General features: G+C 48.2%; 1 protein-coding gene across 1 annotated transcript in view; it reads left to right on the top strand.

Annotated features, from left to right (window-relative positions):
• The window catches only part of REC114 (REC114 meiotic recombination protein), a 100,552-nt gene extending 73,217 nt beyond the window's left edge, over window positions 1-27,335 (top strand). The window contains exons 4-6 of the mRNA XM_075897569.2: window positions 6,939-7,151; window positions 25,143-25,226; window positions 27,171-27,335. Coding sequence (XP_075753684.1) covers window positions 6,939-7,151; window positions 25,143-25,226; window positions 27,171-27,335 — 462 coding nt within the window. The remainder of the gene's footprint in view (window positions 1-6,938; window positions 7,152-25,142; window positions 25,227-27,170) is intronic.
• The last annotated feature ends 45 nt before the right edge of the window (window positions 27,336-27,380 follow it).

Raw genomic sequence — 27,380 nt, 5'->3', positions numbered from 1 at the left:
GGACTAATAAACATTTTAGACCAGGGGCAGCAGAAGCTTCCTTCATCATGGTGGCTGGGGGAGCCTCCCCCACATGGCCCCTTCACCCAAGGCCTTGCACTGCCCCTTCCCCTTTGAGGCTTCACTCCCACGCTGACACCTACTCCCATCGCTCATCCTTACAGCCAGCAAAAAATGGGAGGCCTCTGGCCCTCTCACAGTCTCCCCTACTTCAGATTCCAAGTTTCTTTATTCAATGATAGGACTGATTCTTCATAAATAGAAAGTGTACTCAAGTTATATAAATATTTATATGAATGCTAATGAAGAAAACTTTAAAATACTGAGAGCAATTATGAGCAAACTTGTAATTGTCGTTCATGCTACAGCTTATTTATTCAAGGCATGTAATTCTTATGGTTGTCAACTGTCCCCAGAATTAATATAGTCTGTTATCTTCACATATAAAATTGAAAAATTCTTATGTAAAAATTGTAGTGTGTGCTTCTTAATATAGTTTTAGGAAACCATTTTCCTTAATATATTTCATTGTTATTGAAAAACTATTTGTGATTAAGTACTATAAACAAGGTATGATTATTTAAAAATCCCCATAGCGTACACTCTGCACTTGAATAGCACACTGAGCTATGCATTGGACCTGAAGTTTATGCTTGCAACCATTTATATATGCCCATTAGCTAGAATGTTGCTACTTTCCTCCTACATGAAGAAAATATGTCTACAACAAACATAAATTAGTGAAAAACAGTAGTTTGAGTGATAAGCACAGATGTGATAGCTTTTGTATAAATCAGATCCATATATACCTAGCAAGGGAACACTAAAAATAGCTCATCAGAGCTTGACTGGATTTAGGGTCTTTTGGGGGCACTAAAATATTTAAAGATGTTTCTTGTGAAAATCTCCCAAAAGGAGTCCAAATTAAGATGTAATTTTTGATTTTTCTCTCATATAGCATGAAGCTCTTATGTAAACGCGGTGGGTCCTGAGTTTTGTCGGATTTGTTTGCCTCAGAAGCTCACAGCAGCCCTCAATTCTGGCACCATGTCTAGGGCATTAGTTTGCTGTCATCATTGGCAAGCGGATTGTAAAAGGGGAGAATAAACTCCACTATCCTTTCTCCTGAGTAGCAATGGGGAAGTGGGTGTTATGGGGAACCCGGGCCCACCCTCTACATCGGGTTCCAGCCCAGGGTCCTATAATAGCACCTGCTATAAGAGAGCACCAAGACCCCTGGGCTACTTCCCCCACACCTTCCCCAGCACCTTCCTTTTCTTCGGCTCGTTATCCTAGGCTATGTCTAAACTATATTCCTCTTCGGAAAGAGGAATGTAAATGAGCCTGATCGAAAATGCAAATGAAGCGCAGATTTACAAATCTCATGCTTCATTTGCATAATTACATGAGAGCTTTTTCGAAAAGAGTTTTTGAAAAAGAAACCGCAGTCTAGACGGGGTTCTTTTATTTAAAAAAAAAAAAACTTTTTCGAAGAAACCCGTACTCATTTTTTCAGGAGTATGGGTTCTTTCAAAAAAGGTTTTGTTTTGTTTTGTTTCTTTCGAAAGAACAGCACCTAGACTGTGTTTTCTTTTTCGAAAAAGTGCTCTCATGCGATTATGCAAACGAAGAACAAGATTTGTAAATCCATGCTTCATTTGCATTTTCAGTCGGGCTCCTTTACATTCCTCTTTCGGAAGAGGAATATAGTTTAGACGTGCCCCTAGTGTCCACGTGCTGACTGTTTCCCTTTTTACCTCCAGCAGTGCATTCCTCCATCCTCTTCTGCTACACATGCCCACCACCAACTGCAATCAAGTTCCTTTTATACCCTTTCTTAACTGGTTTCCCTAATTAACCGCAGGTGTCCTAATCAAGCCTGGTCAATTAGCCCCATAGTTCAACTGTCCCTCTTTGCCTCTACTGGTTCTAGACCAACCCCTCCCTGTTACCATGTCAACAGAGATCTCCTCATTTTGAGGCTAATATACCTCCCAAACTCCAATAGGACTACTTTTTTATAACCTTCTGCTCTGATCCTGTCACAAGGGTAAGTTCTATTGAAAATATGCCTTAAATCTCCATGAGTCACTTCTAAACTGTGAGAAGTTGACCAAATTGCCATATTAGCTCAATAAACAAGAAGAAAAATCCCACAAGCTTTTCATGGTAAAATGGATAAAGAGAAAGTTAATACTCTGTACCATCACTTTAACATTTTTCCATTTAAAAAGCATTGGGACAGGGTTATTTACTTGCAGTACCTTTAAATCTCATCATATAATAGTTGTGTCTTAGTAGTGCAATTTGGCACATTACTTTGTGATGAGTTGTTTTGCCTTTACTAGACATAAGGGCTTGGAAGTTATGTGAGAAGTCCTCTTAATTTATGCAGGTCACTGAACAGTCCACTGATCTCGTCATTAAAGAAAAGATAGGATAAGTAGGATATTGGCTCAGTCATGCAGAAGTCTATTCAGAAATACCACGGATCAAAAGCATTGTTCATCTAAAGTATGTGTGTTCATGTTTGGTATCGTAAGTCTCCTGGGTTGAGGTTTACCTTTGGTGTCGACACCCGCGCGTCCAGACTATTGCGCTGAGCTGACAAACAGCTGATCAGCTGTTTGTCGGCTCAGCGCGGCAGCCATGTAAATTTAAATGAAGTGGCGATTATTTAAATCACCGCTTCATTTTACTATGTCGGGTAGCCTAATCTACTTGCCTCTGGTGACAGAGGCATGTAGTCTAGACGTAACCTTAGTAGCAGATAGCTGTCCCTGTCTCCACCCCTGCCCTTTTCTGGCCCAATGGAGTTATTGCTGTCTCTGTCCCCATCTATGTCCCCCCTTACTGTCCCCCTGTGGTCATTTTGCATACAACTGCCCCTCCTGCCAGACCGCTCCCTTTCCATTTTATGAGAAACAAACCATTATTCTTGCACAATGAAACACTGATCCTGCTTTAAGATATAAGAGGAAGCTGCATACCAAATTTGGCAGCCCTATCTCTTGCTGTTTATGAGGGGTTCTTGAACAAACAGATCCACAAAGAGATATAGTAAAATTGGCAATCCCTGATTCAAGTAATTACCCAACCTTGACCAGGCTTAGATGGACAAGAGTGCTGATTAATCTTCGGTGTTATAGCTGCAGACAGAGCAATGCTTCTTGTCAGGAAATCATATTGACAGCCAGGAACATGTTATAGTTATTGACTAAAACAAGAAAACATTTATGGCCTTTATTTTCACCATTGCTGCATTAAAAATGTAGTGAACCACCACCCTTAAAAAAATTTTAAAGCAAGAAGTTGAAGTGAAATATGCCTTAATACTTCAGCATTAACTTGCAGAAGACTGCATATTTTTCTTTTGATATACGTAAGAACGGCCATACTGGGTCAGACTGAAGGTCCATCTAACCCAGTATTCTCTCTTCTGACAGTGGCCAATGCCAGGTCCACAAGAGTCAATGAATGGGAGAGAGAATTTTTAAATGACCCAGCCCGTCGCCCATTCTCAGCTTCTGACAAACAGAGGCTTGGGACACCATCCCTGCCCATACTGGCTAATAGCCATTGATAGACTTGTTCTTCATGAATTTATCTAGCTCATTTTTTTAACCCTGTTATATTCTTGGACTTCACAACATCTCTGGCAAAGAGTTCCATAGGCTGACTATGCATTGTGTAAATAAATACTTCCTTTTGTTTGTTTTAAACTTGCTACCTATTCATTTCATTTGGTGACCCCTAATTCTTGTGTTAAGGGAAGGAGTAAATAACTCTTCTTTATTCACTTTCTCCACACCAGTCATGATTTATAGACACCTATCGTATTTCCCCTCGATGCCTCTTTTCTAAGCTGAAAAGTCCCAGTCTTATTTATCTCTCCTCGTACAGCAGCCATTCCATACCCCTATTCATTTTTGTTACCCTTTTCTGAACTTTGTATATAGATATTGTGACAAATCTCCTATTCAAACATGATAGGTCCTGTGCTTTCATACAGATTGCTTGCCTCAGAGACTCACAACAGTCCTCAATTTAGGTACCATACCTAGGGCATCAGCTTGCTGTTTTTGTTAAGCTACTGTCATCACTGGCCAGAGGGAAACCAAATTCTACAGTCTTGGTGGATCTCCCCCCCCCCCCCCCCCAAAAAAAAGATATAGGGCTGGGTAAACCCCTTTCTTTCCCCAGCTAGTCTTTTCCCCAAGTGGAAATGTAGAAGTGGGTGGTAGGTGGAGCCCAGGCTCACCCTCTACTCCAGATTCCAGCCCAGAACCCTGTAAAAGCAGCTGCCTATAAATGTCTCCAACACCAGCTGTGAGACAGCTATAAAACCCCTGGGCTACTTCCTCATACCTTTCCTAGCATCTTCCTTAGGCTCTTCTTCCTAGTATCCGCTTGTGGTTACTCGTCCTAGATCCGTGGTCATCAACCCATCAATCACGATGGACTGGTCAATCAGGAGGGATCGACCAGTCGAGTGCGAGGTGTTTGGGGCCCCTCCAATTCCCCCCACCCTCAAGAAGCCCCACTACCCTACCTCCGAAAATGGAGGTAGTGCCGGCTTCCTACAGGGTGAAGGGAAGTCTGGCAGCTGCGCGCCACTTCCTGGGGGTGGGTGGGAGAGGGGAAGGGAGACGTGCACCAGGGCTCCCCTCCTCTGCGGGGGAGGGGGGAGGAGTCCTGGGGGGAAATGCGTGCTGAGGCTTTCCTCCTTTGCAGGGGAGGGGGCAGGAGTCCCAGAAGGAGGCTCTTGCCGGAGCTTCTCTTCTCTGGGGAGGGGGGGGGGAAGGCACGTGCCAAGGATTTCCTGCCCCAGCTAACACCCTGCCCCCTGTTCCCACCGGCACTCTGCTTCCACTGGCACCCTGTCTCCTGCCCCCGCAGACATCCTGTCCCCACCCCAGCACCCTGTCCCTTGCCTCCACTGATACCCTGTCCTCTGCCCCAGGCCCTTTCCCCGGAACCCAGTGGTCCTTTGTCCCTTTCCCCAGCCCCCTGTCCCTTGCCCCAGCACCCATTGGCACCCTACCCAGCACCCTATTCCCTGTCCCAGTACCCCCTGGCACCCTTACCCAATACCATGTCCTCTATTCCCACCAGCACAGTTGGGGCCACATTAGTGAGGCTTTTGGGGGTTTTGGAGGAGTTTTTATTTTGCATCTCACTTGTGTGGCCCCAACTGACTTTTCTGTGGGTCAATGACCCCTGACTTAAAACGGGTTCTCTGCCCTTCTCATAAATAAAGACAATGCAGAAACTTTTTGTGTTTGACATAGTATTTTATTTAAAAATTAAGCCTGGCCAACAAACCTCCAATTGGGGTCAAGCCCCCATCTGTCCACAGCATCATAACATGCCTGCACTCCCCCTTCCCCCAGACCCTCGAGCTGAACCTATCATAAACTGGAACCCCCTGCCCTGAGCCTCTCACATACCCTAACCCAAATTCCTGCACCCTTGTATCCACAAGCATGTAGCTTGCTTAGTCCGCTAACCCTGCATGTGACCCCAACACTGCCCAGCCTGAAGCCTCCTCCCTGACTAGTGTCCCCTTCTCCACCTCCTGCTGCATCCATATTTCCTCCCTGAGCTTGCATCTCTCACCCTTTCCCACACCCAAATCCCTCATTCCCACCCCAGAGCCTACACATCCTATCTCAACCCAGCTAGGGTAAGGCTAGAATGCAGGAGTTTTTCAGGATTCCGGAGCTATCCCAGAAAAACTCTTCTGCATCCAGGGATGCGTTTGTTCTTCTGCTTTTTTTAGTGGAAGGGCAAACGTGCTCTTTCGGTAACCCCTATATTCCTCTTTCCACGAGGAATAAGGGGGCTTCCAAAAGAAGGGTTTTTTCTGACATTTGGTCCAGTCTAGACAGGCCAAATATTGAAAAAACCTCTTCCTACAGAAGAATTGGGAAAAAAGCAGCAGTATAAGGGTTGGGGATAGCAAGTGATGGAGAGGAGGAAAATAGAGAGGAAGGGGCGGAGCGGTAGATCTTGGCTTGTTCTGTCATTTAAAAAGTGATCTTGGATGTTAAAAGGTTGGAGACCACTGTCCTAGATCCTCTGCAGAGTGCCCTCTGTCCTCCCAGCTCTCCATGTGGTAAATAACTGCAGAGAAGCTCTTCGTAATCAGTCTCAACTGGTTCTTTAATTGGCCCCAGATGTTTCAACTAGCCTTGGCTTACTTGACTCTGGAAGCCCTCTTAATTTGCACCAGGTGCTTAATTGCCCTGATAGATTCTGGCACATTCTCTCTGATTCTTGTCACAATATATAGTGGTATTTTCAAAAGTAAAAGCCAGTTGCTCACATTTCCTGGTTCCATATTTGTACTGGGAAACAACTTTAATTACGGGTCAGAATGTTTCTGATGTAGCTCCCCTGTCATAAATGCAGATTAAAAACCAGATTATTGGTTTAAAACAAACACCAAGAAGTATTCCCCCCCCCAAAAAAAAACCCCACAGTTAACCTGTGGAATGCCTTGCCAGAAGGTTTTGTTAAGGTCAACACTACAACAATTTTAAAAAGGACTGGATAAATTAATGGAAGATTGGTCCATTGAAAGTTAATATCCAGAATGGGCTGGGATGGCATCCCTAGCTGCTGTTTAACAGAAGCTGGGAATGGGCAACAGGATGGATCACTCGATGGCCTGTTCTGTTCATTCCCTCTGGAGCACCTGGCTTTGGCCGCTGTTGGAAGACTGGATAGTGGGCTATCTTTGGTTCAGACTCTGTATGGTGGTTCATATGTTCTTATACAGCAAGGAAAAATTTAACCAAGCTTATGTTTATAGTTGGTGCAATGATCCAGTAAGTATCTCAACTTTGTATTGTAGCCAGAACAAAATAAATTAAAAAGAAAATTCTGTGATGGGATGCACATTCAAATTATATTTTCTCTTTGGCTTTAAATAGAATGAATGCCGCATGTTTCGTGTTCAGTTTGGTGGAAATTCAAAAGAGCATGCACTGGAACACTGCTATAATTGTGTGCAGAAACTTGCAGACTACGTAACAGTTCAGACAACAGATGAACAAAGCCGAGAGCTGCATCAAGGTCCTAATCAGCTGGCTAACAGTGAAAGTCAAGTGAAGGACTCTGAACAAAATACATCAGTGCTGCATGGAGTAAGTCGGTAGAGTGTGGAGGGGGAGGGAAACGACAAAAATAATGGTTACCCACTTTAAAGTGCCACATGTAGACTCCTTTAGAGCAGTGTTTTTCAACCTTTTTTCATTCGAGGACCCCTAAAAATTTAAATTGAAGGTGCAAACCACTTCGGAAATCTTAGACAGTCTGTAGATCCCCAGGTGTCCATGGACCACAGGATGAAAGTCACTGTTTAAGGCTCTCAGCTTCAATGTGTAGACTGAAAAGAATAAGCACCGGCTCCTCACTGCGGAGAGCAGGAGCCAGGACACATGGGAAGTTAGCTTTCAAGTAGTTCTGCATACCAACTCCCGCAGAGCCATCTGCTCTCTGCACTGATGCCTCTATATCAGAGGCATAAGTAGGAGGTGAGGGGGAAAAGGTGGAAGCTAGTGCTTGTGGGGAGCCAGCTTAAAAGTCAGAGCCCTGCAAGCACCGGCTGCTGCCTGTCCCTCTGTGTGTAAACGTGTAACTGCTGATTGGGAGCTGCTCAAAGTAAGCCCCTCTTGCCCTCGCCCTAATCCCACCACAAAGCCAGAGCTCCCTCATACATCCCAAAGCTTTCATTCTCAGCCCCACCCCAGAGCCGACACTCTTAGTAGTCAAATTATGTTGGGTCGTAGGCAGCAACAACTTTCTTCCATTGGGTCATGAGAAAAAAAGTGATCTTTATGATAATTGGTTAACTGGTGCCCAGGTGATCCTTATGGTAACTGGTTAACTGGTGCCCAGGAGCAGCCTCCAGGGCAGGCCAGGAGCTGTGAGCCCCACAGAGCTGGCAGTCCTGCGGAACCAGGAGCAGCAGCCCCACAGAGGCGGCAGCCCTGCAGGCTGAGGGCTGTTCCAGCCAGAGTGGAGTGGCCCGGGCCCACAGAATCCTGCTTAGTCACTTCACTGGCTAAACTTAATGTTTAACTGGTTAACTGATTAAACTGGATTTTACATCTCTAGTAAGAACTTGGTGGGGCCTGGGACTGAAGCCAAAGTCTGAGGGTTTCAGCCCTGAATGGCAGGTCTTAGATCAGAGCCATGCAAAATACAGCTAGCCAAGCCACTGGATCCAGCCCGCAGCCCAGTGGGAGCCTCAAGTGGGCTCCCTGCCTGCCCCATCCCTTACACTGCCCAGAGTGTCCAGTTGTGTGGGGCCAATGACCTTCTCTGAATACTGCTATGAGTCAGAAGGAGAAGCTTTATGGGCTGCTCCCCTTCAGAGCTTATGGTGCTCAACGCAGGACATGATCCCCGCAGCCGGCCAGTCTCAGCAGCATGCAGTAGGCACTGTGCCTACCTGGGGGACTTGCTGAGCTGCTGACTAGGAGCTGCCTAGGTAAGCGCCTTCCAACCAGACCTTGAACCTGGGACTCCAACCCCTCCCTCTTCTCAACCTTTTGTCCCCCTTTCTGCATCCCAATCTCCTGCCCCAGGTCACAACTCCTTAGAATCATAGAATCCTAGAGCTAGAAGAGACCTCAGAAGGTCATCAAATCCAAATCCCTGCCCAAAGCAGAACCAACCCCAACTAAACCATCCCAGCCAGGGCTTTGTCAAAGTTGGACTTAAAAACCTCTAGGGATGGAGATTCCACCACCTCCCTAGGGAACCCATCCCAGTGCTTCACCACCTTCCTAGGGAGATAGTTTTTCCTAATATCCAACGTAGACCTACCCTACTGTAACTTAAGACCATTGCTCCTTTTTCTGCCATCTATCACTACTGAGAACAGCTTTTCTCCATCCTCTTTGGAACCTCCCTTCAGGAAGTTGAAGGCTGCTATCAAATCCCCCCCTCACTTTTCTCTTCTGCAGACTAAACAAGCCCAAATCCTTTAACTTCTCCTTGTAGGTCATGTGCTCCAGTCCCCTAATCATTTTGGTTGCTCTCTGCTGGACCCTTTCCAGTACATCCTATAGCGGTGGACCCAGAACTAGACGCAGTACTCCAGGGGTATGTCTACACTACAAAGTTAGTTCGAACTAACGGACTTCTCTTAGAGGAGAATCCATTGATAGAGATTCTCTAAGCTGTAGTCAGAAAGAGAGGAAGGGAGAGGACAAATCATGGGCCAGAGCAGACAAACAACTGCATATAAAGGAATCCAATGCATCAGGGAAGGGCAGACAATAAGTAGTGGCAATTTTTTAAAGTGCTTCTACACAAATACTAGGAGTCTGACTAATAAGATGGGTGAACTAGAGTACCTCGTATTAAAGGAGGAGATTGATATAATAGGCATCACTGAAACCTAGTGGAATGAGGAAAATCTGTGGGACACAATCATACCGGGATATAAAATATATAGAAAGGATAGAGCAGGCCGGGTGGGTGGCGGAGTGGCACTGTATGTGAAAGATAATGTAGAATCAAATTAAATAAAAATATTAAATGAATCAACATATTAAATGAATATTAAATAAATATTAAACAAATATTAAATGAATCCATGAGGAGTAACGGTAGTTCGAACTAGGAAGCCTAGTTCGAACTACCTAGTTCATGCCGCGTGTAGCCGCGCAGCACGGGGTTTGAACGAGCGGGGATTTAAAAATGGCGGCGCCCCGCTTATGCAAATGAAGCCCGGGAAATTCAAATCCCAGGCTTCATTTGCAATTGCGATATGCCTACATTACCCCGCTAGTTCGAACTAGCGGGGTAGTGTAGACATACCCTTAGAGACTTTGCATGGGGGAATGGGGCATGCCCGCTTCCCTGCCTTCAAAGCTGGCGCCTTGTGCTGCAAACCTATGCCAGTCCATGGTCTGCATGCTGACTTCTTTTTGTTTTTTGGTGGAAAGACACTTATTGGAGAAGTGTCGCATCTGCGGGTCCTTCTGTCCCAGAATTATTTTTAAAAGGGAATTCGGCTCTGGACGTTACTGATGGAATCCATGCTAGGTCCACAAGACCAGCAGTCAGACTTGGCACTGAGCACCGGTGTGTCAGTGCACAGCGCCCTTCTGGCATTGACTTCTTGGCAGCGTTCGTCACCACCAGCCATGACGAAGCGCCCAAATGAGTTGGGCAGGGATAAGTCCCTTGGCCCTTGTAAAGACAAGGGGGAAAAAGGTGACCAGTCAGCTGACAGGTCGCAGGAGAAGGCCAGGCAGCTCTGAGCTCCCCCACTTGGTCACTATCCTTGGTGCTAGAGGTCTGTCTCCCCTCCATTTCGGAGTCCTTCCAGGCCAGGATATCTGAACCATGGTGGTACTTCCACCCCCAGCACTATCTGGAACTCAGCATAGAGGGAAGCCGCAGTATGATCCTCGGTCACCAAGCACTTCCAAGTCCTGCTTATCTCAGTCTGAGAGGAGCAGGTCATGAAGCGCCCTGCCCTGCGCCATCTTTTCACCATCCTTCCCTGTCCCTCCTTTAGGGACCCTTCTCACAAGCACCTCCTCACACAGGAGTTAACTCAGTTGCTCCAGATAGGAATGGGAGAGTGCATACCACCTGGTTTAGAAAACAGGGGCTTCTACTCCTGCTATTTCTTGATTTCCAAGGTCAAAGGGGGCCTGTGGCCCATACCTGACTTGCAGTATTTGGTCCATCTCAAGTTCCACATGGTCTCCCTAGCCTCCCTCATCCCCGAGTTGGATCCGAGGATATGCTGCTCTCGACCTCAAGGATGTGTACTTTCACATTGCAATCTTCGAGGGTCACAGATGGCAATGGCACCCAGGGTTTTCATCAAGTGCATGTTAGTGGTAGTACCATACGTGAGGCACCAGGGTATGCAGGTATACCCTTACCTGGACAACTGGCTCATCAAGGGTTCCTCGAGGATCAAGGCCCAGTGCAATGTGGATCTCCTTCTGGACATGTGCCACTGCCTTGGCCTCCTAATAGATTAAAAAAGTCTTAGTGCTGACTCAAAGTATAGAGTTCATTGGTGCTATCTTGGACTCCACTCAGGCCAGGGCATTGTTTTCTCAAGAAAGGTTTGAAGCGACCCTCCTGCATCAACTTGCTCACACGCCCACAACCAGGGTGAGGGTATGTCTGCAGATTCTGAGGCACATGGCAGCCTGCATATGTCATACCCCTGGCCAGGCTCAGGATGAGACCCCTCCAGCTGTGACTAGTGTCTGTATATGCTCCAGCCAGACATTCACTGGAAAGGGTGGTGACAGTTCTGAATCACATCTTGCAGACTCTAGAGTGGTGGACCATGAAAGAACGTGTCATGTCCAGGATTCCCTTCCACCAGCAACTGCACTTGAAGAAGCAAATTCCTGATGCTTCCAATCATGAAGTGGGGCTCACAAGGGTACCCTTTGGACCGAAGGACAGTGGTCCATAGAAGAGGCAATGCTTCACATAAACAACAGGGAGCTCAGGGCGATCAGAAATTGTGCGTGGTATTTCTTCCTCACTTCTCAGGCAGGTGGTACATGTCCTCATTGACAATATGGCCACCATATACTATATCAACAGGCCTTGCCTGATCCTCAGAGCTCAGCAAGGAAGCAATGTGCCTCTCGGAATTCTTTGCTCCCCATAGTGCAGTGTTGGAGGCAGATTGCCTTCCTGGAATGTGGTACACAGTTGTGCACTGTCTCAGCAGAAAATTCCCCTCTCGCCATAAGCGGGCTCTTCACCCCAAGGTGGTTACCTCTCTCTTCTGTGAGTGGGGCTCTCCCCAGTGGACCTCTTCGTGACAAAAGAGAATGCAAGATGCAGCAGATTTTGCTCCCAGTTTGGTCTCAGGTGGAGTTCCCTTCCAGATGCCTTCCTGTTTCAGTGGTCAGAGGGCCTCCTCTACACCGTACCTCCATCTCCCCTCGTTGGCAGAGTCTTGCAAAAAATCAGGAGGTTCGGGTGATGTTCAGAGAGTCCTCCTCAAGAGTAGGAAGCCCTCGATACATTCTGCTTACATAGCGAAGTGGACATGTTTCTCAGCATGGGCACAGCAGTGGCATGCTGTCCCATCTGAATCTTCTCTTCAGGAGATTCTTAACTACCTGCTCCACTTGAAGCAGCAATGGCTAGTCCTAGCCACAGTCAGGGTACATCTGACCATCATGTCCACATTTCATCCGCCCATTTGAGGTCGCTCTGTCTTTTCGCATGACATTACATCCTGGTTCCTGAAGGACCTAGAAAGACACTTCCCTCAAACCCAGGATCCTCTCCCACAGTGGAACCTGAACCTGGTCTTGGCAAGGCTCAGGGGTCCATTGTTTGAGCCTCTTGTCATGTGCCTCCTTTCATTGCTCTCTTTTAAAGTAGCTTTCCTGGTGGCGATTACATTGGCTAGAAGAGTGTCTGAGCTCTGTGCTATGACCTCAGAGCCTCGTACACATGGTTCTTCAAGGACAAGGTCCAACTTCGACCTCATCCGGCTTTCCTTCCCAAAGTGGTCTCCGGCTTCCACTTGGATCAGGACATTTTTCTGTCAGTCTTTTACCCTAAGCCTCGTGCAGATGGCGAGAAGAGATGTCTCTACATGCTGGACGTCCAGAGACCGCTGGCATTCTTCTTAGAAAGAACAAAGCCCTTCTACAAGCCCACACAGCTCTGCGTGGCCTATGCAAAGTGGGAGCCCCAATATCCTCCCAGAGGCTCTCCAAATGGATCACCTTTTGTATCCGTATGTGCTGTGAGTTGGCAAGGGCCCGGCAGCCAGCGTTGATCCAGGCCCCCTGCTAGAATTCAAGCTTCTTCACAAGCCTTTCTTGCTCATTTCCCGATCCAGGATATTGGCCAAGCAGCAACATAGTTGTCAGTCCATACTTTCACATCACACTATGCCATCACACAGCAAGCTAGGGAAGGTACTGCATTCAACAGAGCTGTACTGCAGTCTGCATATCCTTAACTCTTACCCACCTCTGCAAACTCTGCTTGCAGTCACCTATGTTGAATGAATACAAGCAAGCACTTGAAGAAGAAAAGACAGTTACCTGTTCTGTAACTGGTGTTCTTTGAGATGTTTTACTCATGTCCATTCAACTTCCCGCTTTCCTCCCTTTTTGGAGCTCTGGCAAGAAGAAACTTACTGAGGCAGAGGACAGGGAGTATCCTATAGTGTGTGGCATATGCACACCAGTCCAGGGCTGCTGGAACCGTGCCCACTACAGGTACTGGGTAGGGGAAAACTTCTGGCTCTGGTATATGTGGCGGGCACACACATTTCTTCTTCGAGTGATGTCCCCGTGGGTGCTCCACTACAGGTGTCGGGCTCGTCCCGGCGCCGCAAACTGGAAATTTCTTAGTAGCAGTAGCCCCCTCCGGAGGACCGCGCATGCGCAGAGTGTCCCGTGGCGTTCGCGCCTTTTCTGCGTCGCGCGGTCCGACCCGCCAGTTCCTCCTAACCGTCCACGGCCGCAGACGGATTTGGAACACGCTCCTCTCCTGAGGAGAAATCGTATAGTTAAAAATTAGACATATGTTCTGTTGTTTTTCCCCAGTTAGCCCCTTCCTAACTTAGTCAGTTATATATCGTTCATTAGTTAGAGTAGTTAATTGTTAAAAAAAAAAAAACTGTTATTTCATTTCCCCGTTATAATTCTGGGGGTACACTCCAACAACCAGTCATGCCCGGTTCTCCCGGGTTTAAGAAATGTGCCTCATGCGGAGAGGCTATGCCCGTGTCTGATGGCCACTCCCGCTGCATTCGCTGCCTAGGGGAGGGCCACATTCCTCAGAAGTGTGGCCATTGCGCCAAGCTAATGGCGCGCACAAGGCACGATAGAGAAATGCGCCTTAAAATGCTGCTCTTCAATAAGGCTCTCCAGCCGCCGTCGACAACGGCACCGTTGGCGCATGACCGCGCCCAAGCTAAGACGGCACCGGTGGCCAGCCCGGCACCGAAGCCTAAACAGGCACCGAAGCCTAAGCCGCAACAGCCAAAGGCACCGGATACGGCACCGAGAAAACACTCGGCACCCAGGTCACATCCAAAACCTAGTGACGCAGCTATTCCTCTCACTCAGGGCACGTCGGCACCGCACCGACCAACCGCTGGACGTGGAGGAGCCGTCCCCGTCTCTTGTTTCGGCACCGGCTCCGACGACCCTACAGCCTCACGTTTCTGGAGAAGAGGTGCCTCCACCTTCCCCATCTCCTGCGCCTCGATCACCACGCCTTCCAGGAGAAGTTTCCGATGTGGCCTCGCTTGTCTCTATTCCAGATAGCCCGGTCCCCCATGCTTCCAGGGCGGTACCGACTAAGGCGCAAAGGAAGACGCATCATCCCCGCACGCCTTCTCCAGGCTCAGATAGGGCAGCCTTCTCCCCGGGACCACGATTTCACCACCTCAAAGACGGCGGAGCCACTATCACGAGTACTCTCCTACACGCCGTTACTACAGATCCCCGAGGAGGTCCATTACACCGCCTCACTATCACCGCTCATACTACTCGAGATTGCCGTATCGTTATTCATACCGCTCTCGTTCCCCACGATCGCCTACTCGCTCCCGCTACTATCGCCAGAGGAGCACGCTTTCCTATTCTCCACAATATTCACATCGTGGGTCTCGCCATCGTTCACCGCATTCTGAGCGTTCACGATCAATCACAAGGCGCTCGCCCTTGTCCCCGGACCGACAACAAATATACTCGCCACCACCAACTACCCAGGGCTCCATTCCACCGGCTCAACGCCCACCAGCGCCTACGGGAGATGCGTCCACGACCTCTGCCCCGCAGGACGATACCACCCAGTCACCGGTGGCAGAACATCAGTCCGTGGCCTCCCCGACAGATGCCGCTTCCTCTTCCCCGGACGACGCGGTGTTTAATGACGAACCTCCTCTGGCGGACGACTACAAGCAGTTTCATGAGCTTTTTACGCGAGTAGCGGATTCACAAAACTTACGCACCTCCGGGGCACCTCCAAAACACCATGCCCTGCTTAGAAATTTGCAGCAGTCCAACAAATCGAAGCTGGGTCTTCCTTTCGATGCCGCTATATTGGAGGTAGCTAATGACAAACGCACAGACAGGAAATATTTTATCGACGCCAAGGACACAGAGTTTCTCTTTACCCACCCTGTGCCAAACTCTATTGTGGTTGATGCAGCCCAACAAAAGGCGAGGTCCGTACAGGCGAGAAATTCCATCGCGGACAAAGAGGCCAAACGCCTGGACTTGCTCGGCAGAAAAGTGTATTCATCGGCAACAGCCACATTGAGAATGGCAAACTACTCCGCCCATGTTGCCAACCACGACTTCGACAATTATTCGAAGTTAGTGCTGCTGATACAGCATCTCCCACATTCAAAAAGGGAGGTACTGAAAGCCATAGTGCAAGAGGGTTACACAGTGGCCCGTAATGCGCTCCAGATATCTCTGGATATCGCGGACTCAGCTTCCCGCACGACGGCAACGTCGATCGTCATGCGACGAGACTCTTGGCTCCACCTGGCTTTGGTGCCAAAAGATCTACACCCTAAGGTGGAGGACCTCCCATTCGACCGAGCATCCCTGTTTGCCCAAAACACGGACCAAGTGTTTCATTCAGGAAAAGACTCTAGGAATACGTTAAGAACGCTAGGAATGTACACCCCACCCTTCAGGCGCAGGAGAGCTTGGCCGTATAACAGGCAGAGGCCTCCTCCCTCCTCGGCTTCTTATTATTCCAATCAGCGATTTAGACCGTACGAGCAACATAGACAGAGGCAGCGCCCCCAACGTCGCCGCCAGCAATCTAACAAGACCAACAACCAACAACAATCTAGGCAACAAGTTTGACGGACTGATCGAGAGTCTGCGGACCATCCCCCAACTGGAACCCACTACACGAGTAACCAAACTCTTCAACCGCCGTCTGTACCCTTACTCCCCTCGTTGGTTTGCCATCACCACGGACCGCTGGGTCAGGGAGATTGTAACCTCAGGACTCACCATTCCGTTCTCCACTTTACCTCCCAACAACCCTCCCTCCCCACCCCTTTTCAGGGACCCCTCTCACGAAACTCTGTTACGACAGGAGGTCGTACATCTACTTACCATAGGTGCGGTGGAAATAGTTCCTCCCGAATTCCAACGCAGGGGTTTCTATTCCCGATACTTCCTCACAGAGAAGAAGTCGGGGGGATGGAGGCCGATACTAGACCTTCGCGGTCTCAACCACCACCTGCGAAGATACAGATTCAAGATGGTTACTCTGGGCTCCATCATCCCAGCACTACACAGAGGGGATTGGTTCGCGTCTCTCGATTTACAGGACGCATACTTCCACATTCCTATCCATCCAGCTCACAGGAGATTTCTACGGTTTACCGTCGGAGACAACCATTACCAATATGCGGTCCTTCCCTTCGGCCTATCCGCAGCTCCAAGAGTATTCTCAAAGACCATGGCAGTCGTAGCGGCGTACCTCCGTCGAGCTGGCATCACCATCTTTCCTTATCTCGACGACTACCTCCTCACGGCCCCTTCCAGAGAAGAAGCCGAGACCGCAGTTGCTACTACAAAAGGCATCTTCGAGACTCTTGGTCTAATTATCAATCTGCCAAAATCTACTCTAATTCCTGCCCAGTCCATCGTGTTTATTGGGGCCAGGCTAGACTCTGCCACTGCTATGGCGTATCTGCCTACAGACAGAGCCGACACCATTCGAGACTTATCGAACGTCTTGCTTACAGCCCCGGCAGTCCCATACCTTACCTGCCTGAAACTATTGGGCCACATGGCCTCTACCACGTACGTCATAACCTACGCTCGCCTCCGCATGCGATGTCTGCAGCATTGGCTCCTCATAGCCTACAAACCGGGCATTACCAATATCAACAGTTTCACAACCGTCCCTGCCCGGGTCAAGAAATCGCTCGCTTGGTGGATTCAACCTGCCAATACTCTAGCAGGCGTTCCCTTCCGGGTCCAACCCCCATTGATTCAACTGACCACGGATGCGTCCCTAATAGGCTGGGGGGCACATATGTTGCACTATCGGACTCAGGGACTATGGTCCCACCAGGAATCCCTGCTCCATATAAACTTCCTGGAGCTCAGGGCAGTCTTCAACGCGTGTCGCCACTTCGTCCGCCAGATACAGGGAACCACCGTACAGGTCCTTACGGACAACATATGCACGGTATACTATATCAACCGGCAAGGTGGGGCCCGGTCCAGGACTTTGTGTGCGGAAGCAGTGCGCCTTTGGAACTGGGCGTTTCGTCACAAGGTCATGCTCACAGCCTCCTATCTCCCCGGCAAAACCAATACAATTGCGGACGCACTTAGCAGATCCTTCCACTCCCAACACGAATGGGAACTCCTTCACTCCGTAGCCCGCGATCTGTTCCAGAGATGGGGCTACCCAGAGATCGACCTCTTTGCCACTCGTGACAACAGGAAGTGCTGCTCTTACTGCTCAAGAGCAGGGATAGGCACCCAATCGATGGGGGATGCCTTCCTACTCACGTGGGGAACATACCATCTCCTATACGCTTTTCCCCCAATTCCGCTGATACCCCGAGTAATACAGAAAATACTATCCGACTCGGCGACAGTAATCCTGGTGGCTCCTTTCTGGCCGCGCCAGACTTGGCTCACACAACTCATGCAGATGTCAGTATCCAGACCTCAACGTCTTCCACGGATCAGCAACTTGATCTCGCAACAAAACGGCAACCTTCTCCACCCGGACGTCGACCGTTTGCACCTGACAGCTTGGCTCCTAACTGGCTCCAGGGCCTAGAATTAACCTGCTCCCAAGCGGTCAAGGATGTACTCGTGCAAAGCAGACGCCACAGCACCCAACGGTCTTACACCTATAAGTGGCGTTGCTTCTTCGCCTGGTGCCAGCCGCAAGCCATTAACCCCCTAAATGTGCAGATTCAGCGTATTCTAGACTATGTACTGCATTTACATTCCCAAGGGTTGGCCGCTGCTTCTCTAAAAGTACACTTGGCAGCTATTTCGGCTTTTCACACTCCCATAGAGGGTTTTTCCGTCTTCTCCCATCCGCTTACGAAGAAATTCCTCAAGGGTATTTCCAATCTCTGTCCACCACATAAACCTATCTCGCAGCCATGGGACCTTGGCCTTGTACTGCACACTCTTACCCGTCCACCATTTGAACCACTTGCGACTTGTGAGTTACAAATTCTCACGATTAAAGTTACCTTTCTCCTGGCAATAGCCTCAGCTCGACGAGTCTCAGAGCTTGCAGCACTCTCCGCGGATCCTCCATACACAATATTCACTCAGCAGGGAGTCTCACTGAGATGTCATCCAGCCTTCTTGCCAAAAGTCAACTCGTCCTTTCATATCAATGAGCCTATAGTCTTCCCTACTTTCTACCCCAAACCACACGCTACACTTGAGGAAGCCCGCTGGCACACGCTGGACGTTAGAAGGGCGTTGGCATTCTATCTAGACAGAACACGTCCTTTCCGGAAGTCTCCGCGTTTGCTATTATCACTCGCTAATCGCTCTAAAGGTCATCAGCTGTCGTCACAACGTATTTCGACACATATTGTTAACTGCATCACCCGTTGCTACACCCTCAGGGGGAAGTCTCTACCCTGTCCACCAACTGCACATTCAACCAGGAGTATGGCTGCCTCCACGGCTTTTATGAAAAATGTATCACTAAGGGACATATGCAGGGCAGCGACATGGTCGTCCTCATCCACTTTTGCTAGACACTATGCCCTTGACCGTCTCAAGGAGGCAGAACAGCAGTCGCTCAAGCAGTCCTTTCGTCCGTGCACAAGTAAATCCGAAGCACAATCAGTGCGGGGGTAACTGCTTCATACTCACCTGTAGTGGAGCACCCACGGGGACATCACTCGAAGAAGAAGAAAAGGTTACTCACCTTGTGCAGTAACTTCTGTTCTTCGAGATGTGTGTCCCCGTGGGTGCTCCACGACTCGCCCTCCTCCCTGCTTCGGAGCTCTCTCTTGTATCTTGCAGATGTTCCGGCTAGGAGGAACTGGCGGGTCGGACCGCGCAACGCAGAAAAGGTGCGAACGCCGCGGGACACTCTGCGCATGCGCGGTCCTCCGGAGGGGGCTACTGCTACTAAGAAATTTCCGGTTTGCGGCGCCGGGACGAGCCCGACACCTGTAGTGGAGCACCCACGGGGACACACATCTCGAAGAACAGAAGTTACTGCACAAGGTGAGTAACCTTTTCTTACATTGAATAGATGTAAGCAACACATCTTAAAGAACCCCAGTTATGGTACAGGTAACTCTTTTTCCTCCTTCTTTTCTCTCTTAGAATTATGATCACTTTTACCTAACCAGCCTTCCATTTTCAAATTTTTGCCCAACTCTTCCTTATTTGTCAAAATCAAATTAAGAACAGCATCTCCCCTAGTAGCTGTCTTCACATTCTGAAATAAAATATTGTCTCCAATACATTCTAAGAACTTACTGGATAATCTGTTCCTTGCTGGGTTACTTTCCCAACAGATATTCTAAGGTAATTGGAAGTCCCCAATCCCCACAAACTCCTCTGCTTTGGATGATTTTGTTACTGGTTTTTTTTAAAAAAGCTTTATACACTTCTTGTTAAGGTCAATCCTTATCATGAAATCATCCTTGGTTGTTTTTTTAACTTTTTTTTCCCTCTTCCTCAGAGACTTTAAACAACTCTGTCTCCTATTTTCATCTTAACCTTAGCCCAAGTTGTATACATTTTTAATATTTAAGGCAACACCTCCTCCCTTTTTTCTCTTCCTGTGCAAGCTGTACTCTTGTATACCAATATTCCCGTTGTGTGTTATCCCAAGTCTCTGTGATACCAACAGTGTCCTAACTCCATTTCAAGTTCTTATTTCCCATACATTTCACATTAGTATAGACATGTGATACTGATTTGATTTCCTCCCAGCATTCCCTCTTTTCTCTCCCTTATCCCTGCTATAATACTCTGATATCCCTCCAGGATGGACCCTTCTCCAAGGTTTCACGTTATTGGATTTTAAAGGTCATTGCTTCAGCCATGGGGGGGTGCCTCAAAAGTCTATACAAAGGGGGGCTATGTGAGGTGTCACATGAAAGCTTGTATTCTACTGATTCTGTATATGCTATTCATGTACTTGTATATCTGTATGTGGAGTTATAAATATGGACTCTGTGTTGATGCTGGAAAATTCTGTCTGAGGCAGAGCAATGTGCCAGGAATGTTTATTATATGGCTATGCTGATGAGCGAGGCTCCAGGGACAATAGATCTCTAGGTGCTAAAGACACACCTGGGGAATGAATCTGGATGCCTACAGACCAGCCAGAATGATTGCTGGCTTGGGACACAAGGATAGGCCACTGACCATGGGACCTACTACAGCTTGGAAGATGCCAGGAGAGTTATATAAATGCCATGTGGCACTCTCCATCTTGTCTTGAGTGCAGCTCCTCATCCCAGATGCAGCCTTGTAGGGAACAACGAGCTGGGAAGAACCGTGGACCTGTCCTGACACATAACATATAGCAGAAATGTTATAAACTGCTAAGAGCCTGCATCGAGAACTGGGAGATTCGATGCATGTAATGTATTCTCCTTAACAACCTTACTCTCATGCTTTTCTTTCTTTTATTAATAAACCTTTAGATTTTAGATTCTAAAGGATTGACTCAGCGTGATCTTGTGGGTAAGATCCAGAGTGTAAATTGACTGGGACCTGTGGCTGGTTTCTTCAGACCAGAAGAAGCTGTTCAGGGTAGGTGAGATTGGGTTCTATAACCCCTCACCTTTGTTAGGCCCGGGGCTGATTGGGGCACAGAGAGAGCTGGGATGTCAGAGGGGTTTTGCTCATGAAGCTTTTGGCTGGTGTCAGATTGGCAGCGCTCGGTGTGACTGGTTTGTGGCCTATTTGGGAAGGTCCCCGGTCTGGGGCTATAAAGAGCCCTGAGTTTGAGCAATTCACCCTGAGTGGATGCTCTCAGCTGTAACCAAACCTGGCCTGGTCCATCACACCAGGTCTCCCAGTTTTTTAATTACCTATGGCAGTGGTCCCCAAACTTTAGAGGCTCCCGGGCGCCTGGGGGCGGAGCCGCACATCCTGGGGCACACCAGGGGCAGGGATGCCCTTGCACCCAGCGCCGGCATGTGCGCCGGGGCCGCCCGAGCGCCTTGTGCCGTGGGCCCAGAGCCGGCGCCGCCGCCCAAGCCGCACGCCTGGGGCCGGCGCCGCGTGCCTGTATGTGCCCCGGGGCTGGGGCCACCCGAGTGCTGCGCACCAGGCACCGGTGTGTCGCGCGCCTGGGGCCGGCGCCTCCAGTGTGCCGGGGCCGGCCCAGGTTGTCGGTGGGCGCACACAAATGCCCCGGCGGGCACCATGGCGACCACTGACCTATGGATTTTTGTCACCTGTCCCCATCCAACATAGTTTAAAGCTCTCCTCACTAGATTAGCCAAATATGCTTTTCCCATTTCTTGATAGGTGGATCCCACCTCTGCTTAGCAGTCCTTCCCAGAACAGTATCCTGTGGTCAAGGAAGCTGAAGCCCTCCTGAAGAGGCATCTGTCTGCCTGGGCCCCTACCCTTGACTAGAAGGATCAAAGAGATCTGTGCCCCTAATTTGTTCACCCATACTCCCAGAGTCTCTTCATTAGTGCCCACATGGATGAGTAGCATAGGGTAGTAGTTAGAAGGCCAGATGATCCTTGACAATCCCTCCAAAATGTTTTGAATACGGGCCTCTGGCAGGTAGCATACCCCCTTTGGATGCCATGTCAGGGCAACAGTTGGATGCCTCCATCCTTCTCATAAGAGTCCCCAGTCACTGCTACTGTACCTTTCCTAGAGGATTGTAGAAGTGGAAGGGACCTTAAGAGTTCATCTAGGCCAATCCTATGCACTCTTGGCAGCACTAAGTATTGGGGATATAAATAACGTAAAAACAGTAACTGCATAACAGATTAAAATTATATCAGTGACAGTTACTAAGGGTATGTCTACACTACAGCGCTAATTCAAACTAACTTAGTTCGAATTAGTTCGAATTAACGGATCCAGACTAAAAAACTAGTTCGAATTAGCGTTTTGCTAATTCGAACTAGCATGTCCACATTAAGTGGACCCTGAACCGGGGTTAAGGATGGCCGGAAGTAGTGCCGGCAGGGCATCAGATGAGGACTTAGAGCGTGGAGCTGCTGCCTCAGGCTAGCCGAGGGCTGTGCTTAAAGGGACCCGACCCCCACCCCGGACAGACAGTTCTCAGGGGTGCCCCGCTTGCAAAGCAGTCCTAGCTTGGAGTACCCTGAGTGCCCACACTGGGCACATCAAAGCACTCGGCCATCAGACCGGCTGCACTTGCCGCAGGCTGCCATCTGGGGAGAGGGGGCACTTGGGGGGCTGCAGGAGAGCTTCCACCCCCAGAAGCCCGCAGAGCCAGCCCAGTCCTCCCTATCGGGGGCCCGTACCCCATTCCTCCCTCACCTCCTTCCACTTACCCTTCCCTAGCCCCCCTTCCTGATGTACAAAATAAAGAAAACGTGGTCAAAAATAGAATCTCTCTTTATTGAACAAAACTCGGGGAGACTGGGAAAAGGAGGTGGGAGAGGGGAGGGCAACTAAAATGATCAGAGGTTTGGAAGAAGTCCCATATGAAGAGAGGCTAAAGAGACTGGGACTTTTCAGTTTAGAAAAGAGGAGACTGAGGGGGGATATGATAGAGTTCTATAAAAGCATGAGTGGGGTGGAGAGGGTGCATCAAGAAAAGTTCTTCATTAGTTCCCATAATAGAAGGACTAGAGGACACCAAAGGAAAGGAATGGGTAGCAGGCTTCAAACTAGTAACAGAAAGTTGTTCTTCACAAAGCAAAGAGTCAACCTGTGGAACTCCTTGCTGCAGGAGGCTGTGAAGGCTAGAACTAGAACAGAGTTTAAAGAGAAGTGAGATCAATTCATGGAGGTTGGGTCCATAGAGTGCTATTAGCCAGGGGGTAGGAGTGGTGTCTCTGGCCAAAGTTTGTGGAAGGCTGGAGGGGGATGGCACGAGACAAATGGCTTGGTCACTGTCTTTGGTCCATACCCTCCAGGGTCCCTAGGGTCGGCCGCTGTCGGCAGACAGGCTACTGGTCTAGATGGACCTTTGGTCTGACCCAGTACAAGCATTGTAAGCTCAGGGTCAGAGGTCTCAGTGGACCACCTTGATTTTCATGTACACCTGCTCCTGGGTGGCCAGGCTGGCAGCTCTCCTGCCTTAGACAGCCACTTTCCTGTGACTAGTGCGGAGGTCGTGGATGAGGTCCATGATGTCCGCACTAGACCAGGCAGGTGCCCGTTTCTTGCGGTCCCGGGCAAGCTCCCAGGAGCCGCCAGCCTGGTCCCGGGAAGCGGCCGAGACCTGGGGGGCATCAGGTGGCTGGCTCAAGCCATGCCAGGTGCAGGGTCTGCTAGCTGGGTGCTGGCAGGCTTGCACCTGGCACGGGCACTGTAGCCAGCCCGTGCCCCTTTAAGGAGTCCAGGGCCAGGAGGGGGGCAGACGAGTTTCCCTGGTGTTAGCCAGAGTGGCCACCAGGGAAAGCTGGGGAGGGCTAGCCTCCCACTAGTTCGAATTAAGGGGCTACACACCCCTTATTTTGAACTAGTAAGTTCAAAATAGGCTTAGTCCTCGTAGAATGAGGTTTACCTAGTTCGAACTAAGCGCTCCGCTAGTTCGAATTAAGTTCGAACTAGTGGAGCGCTAGTGTATCGCCTATCAAAGTTAATTCGAACTAACATCTGTTAGTTCGAATTAACTTTGTAGTGTAGACATACCCAAATTTACCCACAGAGCTAAAAGGTGTGGAGTGTGCTGTACCATTCCCATTGCTCTGCTGGCATCCTGGCTGCATCTTGTGTTATCTGCAGAGGTTAAAGAACAATATTTCTTCTTCCTCCCTGTAAAAACCGTTTATGTACTTAACCATTATGTCCCTTCTCAGTCTTCTTCCAGACTAAACAAATCTATTTTTGTCAGTCTTCCCTAACTGGTCATTATTTTCAAGACATTTAATCATTTTTGTTTCTCCTCTCTGGATTTTCTTCAATTTGTTCACATCTTTCCTGAAACGTGGCATCCAGAACTCCAGTTGTGGCCTAAATAGCACTGAATAGAGAAGAATTACCTCTTGTGTTTTGCTTACAGTACTCCTGCCAATACATCCCCAAATGTTGTTTGCTTATTTTGCAACAGTGTTACAATGTTGACTCATATTTTGCTTGTGGATCTACTATAACCCACAGATCTTTTTCTGCAATACTCCTTCCATTTTGTAAGTGTGCAACCAAAAGTGAAAGTTAGCTGGTGGACCCTTATGCAGAGGGCTTGACAATTAGGGCAATCTACTTGCCCGTGGCAAGTAGATTTTAGCCCAGCACCACAGTGCGATCAGCGCATGCGCAGCGCGCCAAACTGCACGGCTGGTGAGCAGGGCTCGCCACTTGTCAAGCCCTGCTTATGCACTATACTAGTAAGAAAATAGCCTGGGTAGAGATGGAGCAGGGTTCGGAGGGCTACCGGCCTCCACACTAGTAAGTGCCTGTGCTCATGCTGGGCATGGGCAGCTCACCCCACCCCTTTTATCCTCGTCGCTCACAGGAGATCAATCCCCTTGCTCCACTGTGTCCTCCAGCCCAAGGGCTGGACGGCCAGAGGTGGAAGCGATGTGGTCACAGCTCTGGTGGGCCTAAGCCAGACCCATAGGCCCTGGGCATTATGGTCACAGCACACCACATCTCTGGTTCTTGGGTGGCTGGAAGGTGTAGTTGCCACCCTGGCCAGCCCTGGGGATCCAGTGGCTGGGCAGCACAATGACCACACTCCTAACGCACACCACCAGACCCCTGCTCTGAGTCTCCCATACTAAACTCCTTTCCCTGAACTCACCCAGACATCCCACCCACCAGTCCTGAGTACCCTCCCCAGAATGGGGGTGTAATACGAAAATACCTGTAAGAAATTTCAGTTACTTTCTTGCATGAGCAACTGATTGTTTATTCCTAAGTGGAGTATTTTGCATTTGTCCTTATTGCAGTGATTGAACTGATCCTTCTGAATTTATATTCTATTTTAATATTTTCCAGCCACATCAGATTATAGATAAACCTCCAGCTCAGTTATGCACAAGCTTTCCAGAGAGACGGAGATCGGTGACAGAGTTAGCACAGGTAACGTCAAACACCCTCCTATGACAAGACTAGGCATTTCTCAGGCAGGGAAAGACACTTTGTGGTAAGCTATGAGGTTTTCAGTTTTTATTAGATTGGTGATTCCGTGAAACAGTAACTTGCAGGCATCAAGATGGAAGTACACAAAGTACACACTAAGAAAAGGGTAGGACCTGCTCTGTCTGCTATTGTGTAGCTATGGAATTGCCTGTAGAATTCCAGAAACCTGAGTTTTCACTATAATTAACTTTCAGGCCCTCATTGACAGAAAGGGACAAATACCAGATGCTTTTAACCAATCTAATATCCTTGAAACAAATTCCAATTTTTACTTGAACACTTGTTAACCTAACTCCAGAACTGCCACTGCTATCAATGGAAAGTTTAAAAAAAATAAGATAGAATGGCATTATGTAGTAGCTCAATTTTGTATTCTTCAGTATCTTGTTAGTATCAGACAGACAATATGGAACTATTATTATTCTTGTCCATGGTTTGTTTTCCCTCTAAATTTCTTCATGGCACCAACTGCTACTTCCCAGTGAGCTTCACTCCTACCCTTCCAGTCTATTTCCATGGTCCACGTGGAATAGTCAAACTTTCCCTTGAAGTCATTGGCTTCAGAATTGATAGTTCAGTGACAAAAATAGGGGCCAAAGAGTTCACCTCTCGCAAAGCTTTTGATTCCCAGACATCACTGTGTAGGTTAGCTTCCAAATAAAAACAGACACTCACTTTTTGCAACCATTTTTACACTTATTTTTAGACAGTGGAGATTTTGCATTAGGTGAATGCCATATGGGCTTCAAATGTATCACAGCCTACATCTGGAACATAGGCTGTTTCTCCCCTTGTGTACTTGTCTATGTGCAAATTACAAAATACTTCTGTCCATGCTAAAAGCCTAATGCTAATTTGTCAGCTGTAGCATCAGAGGGGAGGGATGTGGCTACTATGCACTGCGTAAGATGACAACTGGGAGCAGGTCACTGATTCTTCCTCAATGGCAATCTCAAATAATTAAGCAGTATAGGAGTTGCTGTGGAAGATGCCTTGATGTGGTAGATTAGAGGCTCACAGAGCAGATGTGCTATAGCTACATATGCCTGTATAGCATGGTGTGGAGGCAAGCTTAGAGTCAGCTCTGTTGCATGACTGAATTCCACTGCAGCAGACACACTCTTGACCACCTTCTCTTCCTGCCCCCATTTCCCTACATGAGACTTAGTAATTAGATGGGTAGCCGTGTGCAGATAGAAAATTGTGTATGCATTCACAGCTGTATCCACAAAAATGAGTTAGATATCCGCAGATTTGCAGGGCTCTATAGATGGGCTCCCGAAGTAGTCAAAGTGAGTTGTCTAAACACAGACTACACTTTTTAAAAATAAATGTATCATCCCTGTCTAATCACTCTTGTCTAAGGCTTATATTACCTGCTCCAGGTCAAAGCTTTTTGGTAGTGGGACAGTAGCAATTAATAAGACTTTTTTCTAACATACTGTAGTTACACACCATAGCCACTACTACAATTGTTAGACTTTTCTGATGATAGCCTCCCTCCCTTTTGGAGCAATTACTGCTTTTCTTTGTCCGCCAAGATTGTTATTAGGCAAGCAAATAATCCTTTACTGGTTTGTAATACTTAAAATCAGTGTTTAACATGCTGTCTTAACTGTATAATGAGGTTTTCCACGGTCGAAAAAACTGCCACGTTCTTTTGATTTACTTTCGAAAGAACACGGCAGCAGTCTAGACACGCAGGGGAAGTTTTCAAAAAAAGGCCACTTTTTTTCAGAAAAACCCTGTAGTCTATACACACCCTTAGTGTGCATGTGTAGTAAAACAAGCATTTCTGTGAACCCATGAATGCTACTTTAAAACCATACTTAATTACATTGAAAATGAAATGTACCTTAAATAAAATCACCTTTGTCTTTGCAGTCTGTGCTGAAATCGTCAACATTTGCGCTCCCCCTGGCATATCAGCATTCTGTGTGGAGTGCTGATGAATTAGGGCCTTTTATTCGCCTATGTCTCATGGATCAGAACTTCCCAGCATTTGTGGAAGAAGTGGAGAAGGAGTTGAAAAAACTGACAGAAGGTTGAGAAAAGTTAATACTGTATTTCAGGTAATAAGTTAAGTGGACACAA

Source organism: Pelodiscus sinensis, chromosome 14 (genome assembly GCF_052426305.1).
Source record: "Pelodiscus sinensis isolate ZL-2025 chromosome 14, ASM5242630v1, whole genome shotgun sequence".
Taxonomy (NCBI): domain Eukaryota; kingdom Metazoa; phylum Chordata; order Testudines; family Trionychidae; genus Pelodiscus; species Pelodiscus sinensis.
This window is presented reverse-complemented; position numbering and strand designations above follow the sequence as displayed.